The sequence below is a fragment of the Coregonus clupeaformis genome, chromosome 27, assembly GCF_020615455.1.
Source record: "Coregonus clupeaformis isolate EN_2021a chromosome 27, ASM2061545v1, whole genome shotgun sequence".
NCBI lineage: Eukaryota > Metazoa > Chordata > Actinopteri > Salmoniformes > Salmonidae > Coregonus > Coregonus clupeaformis.
Window position 1 is genome coordinate 46,135,829 of NC_059218.1, and position 14,195 is coordinate 46,150,023.

General features: G+C 46.3%; 1 protein-coding gene and 1 non-coding gene across 2 annotated transcripts in view; both read right to left on the reverse strand.

Moving 5' to 3' along the window:
• Positions 1-14,195, reverse strand: part of ubl3a (ubiquitin-like 3a) — a 49,285-nt gene that overhangs the window by 15,339 nt on the left and 19,751 nt on the right. Inside the window, exon 2 of the mRNA XM_041851433.2 lies at positions 3,904-4,012. Coding sequence (XP_041707367.1) covers positions 3,904-4,012 — 109 coding nt within the window. The remainder of the gene's footprint in view (positions 1-3,903; positions 4,013-14,195) is intronic.
• On the reverse strand, positions 8,016-8,089 carry trnae-uuc. Its single transcript has one exon. It is a non-coding gene; the product is annotated as a tRNA-Glu (tRNA).

Here is a 14,195-nt window from a genome sequence, read left to right on the forward strand (position 1 = left end):
TCCAGGATCTGTAACATGTTAGTGTTTAGGTGTGTCGCGTATGATCCAGGGTCTGTAACATGTTAGTGTTTAGGTGTGTGCGTATGATCCAGGATCTGTAACATGTTAGTGTTTAGGTGTGTGCGTATGATCCAGGGTCTGTAACATGTTAGTGTTTAGGTGTGTGCGTATGATCCAGGATCTGTAACATGTTAGTGTTTAGGTGTGTGCGTATGATCCAGGATCTGTAACATGTTAGTGTTTAGGTGTGTGCGTATGATCCAGGTTCTGTAACATGTTAGTGTTTAGGTGTGTGCGTATGATCCAGGGTCTGTAACATGTTAGTGTTTAGGTGTGTGCGTATGATGCAGGATCTGTAACATGTTAGTGTTTAGGTGTGTGCGTATGATCCAGGTTCTGTAACATGTTAGTGTTTAGGTGTGTGCGTATGATCCAGGATCTGTAACATGTTAGTGTTTAGGTGTGTGCGTATGATCCAGGATCTGTAACATGTTAGTGTTTAGGTGTGTGCGTATGATCCAGGATCTGTAACATGTTAGTGTTTAGGTGTGTGCGTATGATCCAGGATCTGTAACATGTTAGTGTTTAGGTGTGTGCGTATGATCCAGGGTCTGTAACATGTTAGTGTTTAGGTGTGTGCGTATGATCCAGGATCTGTAACATGTTAGTGTTTAGGTGTGTGCGTATGATCCAGGATCTGTAACATGTTAGTGTTTAGGTGTGTGCGTATGATCCAGGGTCTGTAACATGTTAGTGTTTAGGTGTGTGCGTATGATCCAGGGTCTGCAACATGTTAGTGTTTAGGTGTGTGCGTATGATCCAGGATCTGTAACATGTTAGTGTTTAGGTGTGTGCGTATGATCCAGGGTCTGTAACATGTTAGTGTTTAGGTGTGTGCGTATGATCCAGGGTCTGTAACATGTTAGTGTTTAGGTGTGTGCGTATGATCCAGGGTCTGTAACATGTTAGTGTTTAGGTGTGTGCGTATGATCCAGGATCTGTAACATGTTAGTGTTTAGGTGTGTGCGTATGATCCAGGGTCTGTAACATGTTAGTGTTTAGGTGTGTGCGTATGATCCAGGATCTGTAACATGTTAGTGTTTAGGTGTGTGCGTATGATCCAGGATCTGTAACATGTTAGTGTTTAGGTGTGTGCGTATGATCCAGGGTCTGTAACATGTTAGTGTTTAGGTGTGTGCGTATGATCCAGGATCTGTAACATGTTAGTGTTTAGGTGTGTGCGTATGATCCAGGGTCTGTAACATGTTAGTGTTTAGGTGTGTGCGTATGATCCAGGATCTGTAACATGTTAGTGTTTAGGTGTGTGCGTATGATCCAGGGTCTGTAACATGACCCCATCATTCCCACCAGAGTTCCTCCATCTTCCCTGTATTACTTATTGTACTGGATGAGGTATCACATGTACCAGTAGTGTTATACTGTATGAGGTATCACATGTACCAGTAGTGTTATACTGGATGAGGTATCACATGTACCAGTAGTGTTATACTGTATGCGATATCACATGTACCAGTAGTGTTATACTGGATGAGGTATCATATGTACCAGTAGTGTTATACTGGATGAGGTATCATATGTACCAGTAGTGTTATACTGGATGAGGTATCATATATACCAGTAGTGTTATACTGGATGAGGTATCATATATACCAGTAGTGTTATACTGGATGAGGTATCATATGTACCAGTAGTGTTATACTGGATGAGGTATCATATGTACCAGTAGTGTTATACTGGATGAGGTATCATATGTACCAGTAGTGTTATACTGGATGAGGTATCATATGTACCAGTAGTGTTATACTGGATGAGGTATCATATGTACCAGTAGTGTTATACTGGATGAGGTATCATATATACCAGTAGTGTTATACTGGATGAGGTATCATATGTACCAGTAGTGTTATACTGGATGAGGTATCATATGTACCAGTAGTGTTATACTGTATGAGGTATCATATGTACCAGTAGTGTTATACTGGATGAGGTATCATATGTACCAGTAGTGTTATACTGGATGAGGTATCATATGTACCAGTAGTGTTATACTGGATGAGGTATCATATGTACCAGTAGTGTTATACTGGATGAGGTATCATATGTACCAGTAGTGTTATACTGGATGAGGTATCATATACAGTGGGGAAAAAAAGTATTTAGTCAGCCACCAATTGTGCAAGTTCTCCCACTTAAAAAGATGAGAGAGGCCTGTAATTTTCATCATAGGTACACGTCAACTATGACAGACAAAATGAGAGAAAAAAATCCAGAAAATCACATTGTAGGATTTTTAATCAATTAATTTGCAAATTATGGTGGAAAATAAGTATTTGGTCAATAACAAAAGTTTCTCAATACTTTGTTATATACCCTTTGTTGGCAATGACACAGGTCAAACGTTTTCTGTAAGTCTTCACAAGGTTTTCACACACTGTTGCTGGTATTTTGGCCCATTCCTCCATGCAGATCTCCTCTAGAGCAGTGATGTCTTGGGGCTGTCGCTAGGCAACACGTACTTTCAACTCCCTCCAAAGATTTTCTATGGGGTTGAGGTCTGGAGACTGGCTAGGCCACTCCAGGACCTTGAAATGCTTCTTACGAAGCCACTCCTTTGTTGCCCGGGCGGTGTGTTTGGGATCATTGTCATGCTGAAAGACCCAGCCACGTTTCATCTTCAATGCCCTTGCTGATGGAAGGAGGTTTTCACTCAAAATCTCACGATACATGGCCCCATTCATTCTTTCCTTTACACGGATCAGTCGTCCTGGTCCCTTTGCAGAAAAACAGCCCCAAAGCATGATGTTTCCACTCCCATGCTTCACAGTAGGTATGGTGTTCTTTGGATGCAACTCAGCATTCTTTGTCCTCCAAACACGACGAGTTGAGTTTTTACCAAAAAGTTCTATTTTGGTTTCATCTGACCATATGACATTCTCCCAATCCTCTTCTGGATCATCCAAATGCACTCTAGCAAACTTCAGACGGGCCTGGACATGTACTGGCTTAAGCAGGGGGACACGTCTGGCACTGCAGGATTTGAGTCCCTGGCGGCGTAGTGTGTTACTGATGGTAGGCTTTGTTACTTTGGTCCCAGCTCTCTGCAGGTCATTCACTAGGTCCCCCCGTGTGGTTCTGGGATTTTTGCTCACCGTTCTTGTGATCATTTTGACACCACGGGGTGAGATCTTGCGTGGAGCCCCAGATCGAGGGAGATTATCAGTGGTCTTGTATGTCTTCCATTTCCTAATAATTGCTCCCACAGTTGATTTCTTCTAACCAAGCTGCTTACCTATTGCAGATTCAGTCTTCCCAACCTGGTGCAGGTCTACAATTTTGTTTCTGGTGTCCTTTGACAGCTCTTTGGTCTTGGCCATAGTGGAGTTTGGAGTGTGACTGTTTGAGGTTGTGGACAGGTGTCTTTTATACTGATAACAAGTTCAAACAGGTGCCATAAATACAGGTAACGAGTGGAGGACTGAGGAGCCTCTTAAAGAAGAAGTTACAGGTCTGTGAGAGCCAGAAATCTTGCTTGTTTGTAGGTGACCAAATACTTATTTTCCACCATAATTTGCAAATAAATTCATAAAAAATCCTACAATGTGATTTTCTGGAAAATGTTTTCTCAATTTGTCTGTCATAGTTGACGTGTACCTATGATGAAAATTACAGGCCTCTCTCATCTTTTTAAGTGGGAGAACTTGCACAATTGGTGGCTGACTAAATACTTTTTTTCCCCACTGTATACCAGTAGTTATACTGTATGTACCAGTAGTGGCTGGTGTCACTTTAAGACAGGCTCATTGCAATGGCTGGAATTGAATATAGCCGATCCTCCCTCCACCAGCCTCCAGTTGTAATGTGTGTCTGTGAGGTGTCACTCACCCATTGGCCAGTTATCGTAGACGTGTTTGGCGATGTCTGCGGCCGAGTCATTGGGAGAGAACAGGAACTCTTTCGTCTTCCCACTGACCAGGATGAGACGCAGGTTAATCTGAAACACACAAGGGGAGAGGAGGGGTTAGTAGCTGCTATACACACACACACACAACAAAGAACAAGACACAGTGTGAGAAGTGGGATGGCGTCCATGAGGCCATCAGAGATGCCATGAGGGTCTTGGTATAGAAAAGCATGGAGACAAGCTCTCCCAATGGAAAGTGATAGCGTAGCAACCTTAACCCAACACCTAGCAACCGCGTCAAAAAGGTTTAAATCTAAGTAAGGGATAAGAGAAGAGATTTCAAATATATATATTTGAGCATATTTTGGTCAAAGCCTTCCCTTTAATGTGTGTATGGACACATTACACACACACTAGTGATGCACGGGTGGTTATATCCGTGGGGCAGGCGGGATTAGGGTCATGAAATATTGTGTGGATGAATGGCGGGTGGCAGGCAGGTTGAATAAAGAGAAAATAATGCAGAAAAAAATCCATAAATGTATAATTATTGTGCAATTCAGTCAAACTGCTGGCAGTTTTTTAGGCTGGGTTTTTGTATAAGCACTTTGTGATATCTGCGGATGTAAAAAGGGCTTTATAAATATATTTGATTGATTGTGTTGTGAAAAAAATGGTATTTTAATTAGACTGTTTTCCATCTACTAAAAACTCATGGACAATATGGACAGAGAAATAAAACATGAATTTCCATTGAAAATTGTACAAAGGTAATCCCTGTGAAGAACAGTGTAAAGTTTGATAAGAGAATGACGGCACCTACAGCACAAACACAAGTAAATGTATTATTGTAAAGAAATGTCACTCTTTCACTTTCTTTTCTGTCTTAAGTGCACCTTCAATTGCAGTGATGTCACTACACCCCAAATGATATTGGCAACCAGTTGCAGTGGTAAATTGCCTTAATGGTGCAGATGATGCTTGGTTTTGGTATATAACATGTGTCCTGTATGTTTGGCCAAAATTATGACCATGCTGGATAAGTTGGATGCATGAATTTCACCTTTATGTCCATGTTTTCTTCATCCACAGCATCCGCAATTCTAATCCAGTACTCATCATCATAGCAGCAAACTAGAAAAATCAAAGGCTCACACAATCACCATCGTATGCTCATCATCTATAGGTTTCCCAGGGACCAAGTCAAATGTAATGGCATAATCTGGGTAGGACCCAACTTCAACTGTGGCCAATTAACATGTTGATTGGTCCATTCTGATAGGGAGGTTACCCCTTCCTCATTCTGAATCAAAACCATATTGGTGAATTTGTATTGGATGTGCAACTGGCAACCTCTAACTGGATGACAGAGTGAGTCAGTTGTATAGCAGAAACACCACCTAGTGGTCAGAACGTGGTAACATCAGGTGTACATCCCATCGCATAACCATAACAACTTCAATGACTATTTCTCTGACCAGGGGGAAAAAAACATCACCAAATTCATTGAGAATACATTACATTGGTTGAATAAACAATTATCCAAGCCACAGCTATATACTACTTGTTAAACATATATAACTGATACTATATACCGGTCATTGGTGTGGGCTTGATGTGGAGTTTGGGGGTGTCCGTGGGGTGGCTTTTGACAATTTATTTGGATTCATTCCATCTTAAATCATTGTTCAGAAGAGGTTTGGTCCAAATCGGACGTTGTGTTCTATAGTTCTACCTGCAGTAAAGCTTCTCAACATATTACATTCAGTCATTTAGCAGACACCCGTCCAGAGCGACCCACAGGAGCAACCAGGGTCAAGCGCCCTGCCCAAGGGCACGTCGACAGATCTCCCACCAAGTCAAATTGGGGACCAGAACCAGCAACCTATTGGCCACCGGCCCAAACTAATGTACATCCTACTGCACTGTGACACAAACAGGAATATCATCTATATTCTACTGCACTGTGACACAAACAGGAATATCATCTATCCTACTGCACTGTGACACAAACAGGAATATCATATATATTCTACTGCACTGTGACACAAACAGGAATATCATCTATCCTACTGCACTGTGACACAAACAGGAATATCATCTATCCTACTGCACTGTGACACAAACAGGAATATCATCTATCCTACTGCACTGTGACACAAACAGGAATATCATATATATTCTACTGCACTGTGACACAAACAGGAATATCATCTATCCTACTGCACTGTGACACAAACAGGAATATCATCTATCCTACTGCACTGTGACACAAACAGGAATATCATCTATCCTACTGCACTGTGACACAAACAGGAATATCATCTATCCTACTGCACTGTGACACAAACAGGAATATCATCTATCCTACTGCACTGTGACACAAACAGGAATATCATCTATACTACTGCACTGTGACACAAACAGAAATATCATATATCTTACTGCACTGGAACACAAACATGAATATCATCTATCCTACTGCACTGGGACACAAACAGGAATATCATCTATCCTACTGCACTGTGACACAAACAGGAATATCATCTATCCTACTTCACTGTGACAGCAAACAGGAATATAATCTATCCTACTGCACTGGGACACAAACAGGAATATCATCTATCCTACTTCACTGTGACACAAACAGGAATATCATCTATGCTACTGCACTGGGACACAAACAGGAATATCATATATTCTACTGCACTGTAACACAAACAGGAATATCATCTATCCTACTGCACTGGGACACAAACAGCACAGATACATGTGCTCTACAGCAAGCAGTCAAATGTCAAACACACACACACACGTGGAATGTACTGCACACACACAAATTAGCACACACACGCACCCTCAGGCCTGTATTGATTGCGTAGCATTAGGGCTGAAACCCATGGGGAAATGATGTGGCCACTAGCCTGATGACTTACACTAAATTATACTGCTGCTCTGTTGTTCGCTACATACTTTAATCTGAGAATGCCATCATTGAAGTCATTTGTGGTGACGAGGGGCAAAAGGGGTGTTGTACTAAAGAAAGTAATCAGCAATTGGATGGTCTTTAACCAATCAATCAGAGTATAAAAGCCAATGACAAATTATCAAACCGCTGCTTTACCCACGTGTTCTGGCTCTGGCCCAACCCATCGGTTTCTGGACCTATCAGACGGCCCCAAATGTGTTCACATCCAAACTCATTCTAGATTCTGTACATAAAGGGGGGGGGGGGCATTTGGGGGGAGGGCACCTTTCATAAGACCATGTGACTGATTTGTGAACTGGGTAGAAGTTGCCCTTAGGCACAGATCTAGGATCTGCTTACCATCCCCCAATCCTACGGTAAAACTAAAAAACTGGCCTGAAATCTGACCATGTGAGTGTAATTAATATATGTGTGCTGCAAGTCCATTATAATGCATGGTATGTCTAGTGTACTGAATGTGCAGGTATATATGTATAGTATATATAGTGTAGTGTATAGTATGTCTAGTGTACTGTATGTGCATGTATAGGGTATAGTATAGTGTATAGTATATAGTATATAATATTATAGTGTATAGTATAGTGTATAGCATAGTGTATAGTACCTAGTATATAGTGTATCGTGTAGCATAGTGTATGTATAGGGTATAGTATAGTTTATGTATAGTGTATGGTATAGTACAGTGTAAAGTGTATAGTATAGTGTATAGTATATTATAGTGTATAGTATAGTGCATAGCATAGTGTTTAGTATGAAGTATAGTGTATAGTATATAGTATAGTGTATAGTGTAGTATATTGTATAGCGTATAGTGTATAGTGTAGTATATTGTATAGTGTGTAGTCTATGTATAGTTTATAGTATAGGGTATAGTGTATATTATAGTGCATAGTATATTGTATAGCATAGTGTATAGTATGTAGTATAGTGTATAGCGTGTAGTGTATATACAGTGTATAGCATAGGGTATAGTACAGTGTATAGTATATAGTATAGTATATTATAGTGTATAGTATAGTGTATAGCATCTTACATTTTAGTCATTTTAGCACACACTCTTATCCAGAGCGACTTACAGTTAGTGAGTGCATACATTTTCATACTGGTCCCCCGTGGGAATCGAACCCACAACCCTGGCGTTGAAAACGCCATGCTCTACCAACTGAGCTACACGGGACATTGTTTATAGTATGTAGTAAAGTGTATAGTTTAGTAAAGCGTACAGCGTTGTATACTGTAGAGTATATTATAGTGTATAGCGTAGTATAGTGTATAGCGTAGTATAGTTATAATATATAGTATAGTATATAGCATAGTGTATATTATATAGTGTAGTATAGCGTACTGTGTAGTATACTGTAGAGTATATAGTATAGTGTATATTATATCATATAGTGTATAGTATAGTGTATAGTGTAGTATATTGTATAGTATAGTGTATAGTATATAGTATAGTGTATAGTGTAGTATAGTGTATAGTGTACTACAGTGTATAGTATATAGTATAGTGCATAGTGTATAGTACAGTGTATAGTAGAGTGTACAGTGTAGTATAGTGTATATTATTGTGTGTAGCGTAGTATAGTGTATAGCATAGTATAGTATATAGTATAGTGTATAGCATAGTGTATAGTATATAGTATAGTGTATAGTATAATATTATATTATAGTATAGTACAGTGTACTGTGTGCGTCAGGTATTGTTCTAACATTACAAGGTTCTGAAACAGGAAGGAGTGTTAATGTCATTACAAGACATGAGAGCTGCCTCACACTTTACTAATGATCTGGGTAATTAGATTAGAGGAGTGTGTGTGTGTGTGTGTGTGTGTGAGAGAGAGAGAGAGAGAGAGAAAGATATAGAGAATCAGAGGTTGACAGGAAGAGAGAGAGAGTGAGACACTGATATTTCCGTAGTGTGTCGCTTCAGAGGCCTGTAACAGGACCATCTGTAAGAGGTCATCTACGCAGGACATCTGTAAGAGGTCATCTACGCAGGACATCTGTAAGAGGTCATCTACGCAGGACACTGGGTGCTTTCAGACCAGCTCTACAGAGGAAGGATGAATTCACCTCACATAAAATAGACAGGGGGAGAAGAGAAGAGAGAGGAGAGGGGGATGGAGGGAGCAGAGCCACTGGAAAGCAACTGCCCCAGTACTTTTCAATCGGATGTGGTGCCGGAAAAGAAAGCAGGTGTTTCTTATTGGACAAGTTGACATCGTACCTCCCCCAATTTCAGCCCGTCTGCCTCTGTTTTGTCTAGTGAATACAACCCTGTCCATGGGATTTCACGCGGTAACCCCCACGCTCTCTGCGACATTTGAATTCACTTGTCAGTCACAGTTCTCTCCTAGCTACACCCTACAGAGCCTCATCAACAACTATGTTTGGTTGCACCAGCACATCGTTGTTTGACTCTGCACTTGGTGTCTTTCTTCACTCACGCGCCTCTCCTGGGTTTCCACTAGATAACTCAGCCACAAGTCAAATGTGTCTATTTCTTAAAAATTCAACTGTCTGTCTATCCATCCATCCCATGATAGACAGAATAGAGGAAATAACCATATAAAAGAGAGAGGGGGCAGAGAGACAGAGGGAGAGAGAGGGAGAGAGAGGGGGCGGAGAGAGAGGGAGAGAGAGGGGGGCGGAGAGAGAGGGAGAGAGAGAGAGGAGGGCGGAGAGAAAGAAAGAGGAGGGCGGAGAGAGAGGGAGAGAGTTGGCAGAGAGAGAGAGGAGGGCGGAGAGAGAGGGAGAGAGAGAGGGGCAGAGAGAGAGGGAGAGAGAGGGGGGCAGAGAGAGAGGGAGGCAGAGAGAGAGGGAGAGAGAGGGGGCAGAGAGAGAGGGAGAGAGAGGGGGCAGAGAGAGAGGGAGAGAGAGGGGGCGGAGAGAGGAGGGCGGAGAGAGAGGGAGAGAGAGGAGGGCGGAGAGAGAGGGAGAGAGTTGGCAGAGAGAGAGGGAGAGAGGGAGAGAGAGAGGAGGGCGGAGAGAGAGGGCGAGAGAGAGGAGGGCGGAGAGAGGGAGGGGGAGAGGGAGATGAGGGCTGAGAGAGCGGGAGAGAGGGAGGAGGGCGGAGAGAGCGGGAGAGAGGGAGGAGTGCGGAGAGAGAGGGAGAGAGAGGGGGCGGAGAGAGAGGGAGAGAGAGGGGGCCGGAGAGAGGGGGCGGAGAGAGAGGGGGCGGAGAGAGAGGGGGCGGAGTGAGAGGGAGAGAGAGAGGAGGGCGAAGAGAGAGGGAGAGAGTTGGCAGAGAGAGAGGGAGAGAGGGAGAGAGAGAGGAGGGCAGAGAGAGGAAGAGTATTAATACAATAGTGTATCAATAATACTACTACTGTCATTAATACAATAGTGTATCAATAATACTACTACTGTCATTAATACAATAGTGTATCAATAATTTACTACTGTCATTAATACAATAGTGTATCAATAATCCTACTACTGTCATTAATACAATAGTGTATCAATAATACTACTACTGTAATTAATACAATAGTGTATCAATAATACTGCTACTGACATTAATACAATAGTGTATCAATAATCCTACTACTGTCATTAATACAATAGTGTATCAATAATACTACTACTGTAATTAATACAATAGTGTATCAATAATACTGCTACTGTCATTAATACAATAATATATTATTAATACTGCTACTGCCATTAATACAATAGTGTATCTGTAATACTGTTAACAATACTGCTACTGCCACAGATTTTCCACTGCTGGAAAATGTCCTCTACAAGTATCAAGTCACTGACACACACTCAACCTCTAAATACCTGTAAGATCAAACACACAGACAGACTCACACACACACAGACACGTTGTTAGGGTGGGGTATGTAAGGAGACCACACAGAGTCGATGACAGGGCTTAACCTTGCCCCCGACCACCTCATCCCCCTGTCCCCTCCACCCTAACCCCCAACCACCTCATCCCCCTGTCCCCTCCACCCTAACCCCCGACCACCTCATCCCCCTGTCCCCTCCACCCTAACCCCCGACCACCTCATCCCCCTGTCCCCTCCACCCCTAACCCCCGACCACCTCATCCCCTCCACCCTAACCCCCAACCACCTCATCCACCTCATCCCCTCCACCCTAACCCCGACCACCTCATCCCCCTGTCCCCTCCACCCTAACCCCCGACCACCTCATCCCCCTGTCCCCTCCACCCTAACCCCCGACCACCTCATCCCCCTGTCCCCTCCACCCCTAACCCCCCGACCACCTCATCCCCCCTGTCCCCTCCACCCTAACCCCCGACCACCTCATCCCCTCCACCCTAACCCCCCAACCACCTCATCCACCTCATCCCCTCCACCCTAACCCCCGACCACCTCATCCCCCTGTCCCCTCCACCCTAACCCCCGACCACCTCATCCCCCTGTCCCCTCCACCCTAACCCCCCGACCACCTCATCCCCTGTCCCCTCCACCCTAACCCCCGACCACCTCATCCCCTCCACCCTAACCCCAACCACCTCATCCACCTCATCCCCTCCACCCTAACCCCCCGACCACCTCATCCCCCTGTCCCCTCCACCCCTAACCCCCCGACCACCTCATCCCCCTGTCCCCTCCACCCTAACCCCCCGACCACCTCATCCCCCTGTCCCCTCCACCCTAACCCCCGACCACCTCATCCCCCTGTCCCCTCCACCCTAACCCCCGACCACCTCATCCCCTCCACCCTAACCCCCAACCACCTCATCCACCTCATCCCCTCCACCCTAACCCCCGACCACCTCATCCCCCTGTCCCCTCCACCCTAACCCCCGACCACCTCATCCCCCCTGTCCCCTCCACCCTAACCCCGACCACCTCATCCCCCTGTCCCCTCCACCCTAACCCCCGACCACCTCATCCCCCTGTCCCCTCCACCCTAACCCCCGACCACCTCATCCCCCTGTCCCCTCCACCCTAACCCCCAACCACCTCATCCCCCTGTCCCCTCCACCCTAACCCCCGACCACCTCATCCCCCTGTCCCCTCCACCCTAACCCCCGACCACCTCATCCCCCTGTCCCCTCCACCCTAACCCCCGACCACCTCATCCCCCTGTCCCCTCCACCCTAACCCCCCGACCACCTCATCCCCCTGTCCCCTGTCCCCTCCACCCCTAACCCCCGACCACCTCATCCCCCCTGTCCCCTCCACCCTAACCCCCGACCACCTCATCCCCTGTCCCCTCCACCCTAACCCCCCGACCACCTCATCCCCTCCACCCTAACCCCCGACCACCTCATCCCCCTGTCCCCTCCACCCTAACCCCCGACCACCTCATCCCCTCCACCCTAACCCCCGACCACCTCATCCCCTCCACCCTAACCCCCCGACCACCTCATCCCCCTGTCCCCTCCACCCCTAACCCCCCGACCACCTCATCCCCCTGTCCCTCCACCCTAACCCCCCCGACCACCTCATCCCCCTGTCCCATGTCCCCTCCACCCTAACCCCCGACCACCTCATCCCCTGTCCCATGTCCCTCCACCCTAACCCCCGACCACCTCATCCCCTCCACCCTAACCCCCGACCACCTCATCCCCTGTCCCCTCCACCCTAACCCCCGACCACCTCATCCCCCTGTCCCCTCCTCCCTAACCCCCCGACCACCTCATCCCCCCTGTCCCATGTCCCCTCCTCCCTAACCCCCTCATGCCTCCAAGAACCCCTGAAGAGAGAGAGACCCCTCTGTCCCTAACCCCCACCCACCCCTCTAATGACAGACACCAGAATCCCACAGACTACTATCCTCTCCTTCGGTCTCTTTCTCTCTACCTCTACTCGTCTTCTCCTCTCTCCATCTCTCCGTAGATGGCGTGAGAGGAGAGATGTTTCAGATGAGACTGAAGGAATAAGGGCAGAAGCTAAGAAGAGACTCTCTCTCTCTAATATATTGCCCTGCGGTCAGAGCCTGCGTGCGGGGACCAGCGATCTGAAATGCTCTCTGTCCTGGATTTACCAGATGGCATTGGAAACATCCATTGGCATCCATTCACGCACGCACACACCATAATACAGTCTCTGTGCCAGACAATGTTGTCCACTATCAGACAGTGTAGTAGATGATTAAATAAACATGCTATAAATAACTTTATTTCCTGGATTTGTCCTGTGACTGTCACACCCTCTACCCCAGGGCAGATTAGCAAAACCAACACACACACAGACATCTGGCCCTCACACACACACATATATATACAGACAAACACACACACTGATGTGACCCTGCCTCAGTCTGTCCCAAACACACTATGATGTGACCCTGCCTCAGTCTGTCCCAAACACACACACTGATGTGACCCTGCCTCAGTCTGTCCCAAACACACACACTATGATGTGACCCTGCCTCAGTCTGTCCCAAACACACTCTGATGTGACCCTGCCTCAGTCTGTCCCAAACACACTCTGATGTGACCCTGCCTCAGTCTGTCCCAAACACACACACACTGATGTGACCCTGCCTCAGTCTGTCCCAAACACACACACAAGCTGTCACACATACGTCCATACAAATGTGGCTCTGTCCTGTCCTGTCCTGCCCTGCCCTGCCCTGCCCTGTCCCGCCCTGCCCTGTCCTGTCCTGCCCCGTCCTGCCCTGCCCTGCCCTGTCCTGCCCTGTCCTGCCGTGCCCTGTCCTGTCCTGCCCTGTCCTGTCCTGCCCCGTCCTGTCCTGGCCCGTCCTGTCCTGGCCCGTCCTGCTCTGTCCTGCCCTGCCCTGCCCTGCCCTGCCCTGCCCTGCCCTGCCCCGTCCTGTCCTGCCCTGCCCTGCCCTGTCCTGCCCTGCCCTGTCCTGCCCTGTCCTGCCCTGTCCTGTCCTGACGGTTTTCTGTCTGCAGATCTGTGTGTGTGTTAACAGATCTAAAGCAACTGGCTATACAGCGGAAGCCGCACATAAACAGGTGAAGCTGTCATCATTCAGCTCTGCACACATGACAGGTATTAGTGGGTCTATCAGACCAGATACGGAATGTCTAGACACCATGGCTGTGGCCTACAGTACGGAATGTCTAGACACCATGGCTGTGGCCTACAGTACGGAATGTCTAGACACCATGGCTGTGGCCTACAGTACGGAATGTCTAGACACCATGGCTGTGGCCTACAGTACGGAATGTCTAGACACCATGGCTGTGGCCTACAGTACGGAATGTCTAGACACCATGACCAGGTTCAATAAACAACAAACAAACCAACAACCGGAAAGGAACAGAGCAGGGGGGAGGAAGAGGGGGAAAGGGAGGAGAATGGGAGACGACAGCAAGGGTTGGGACCT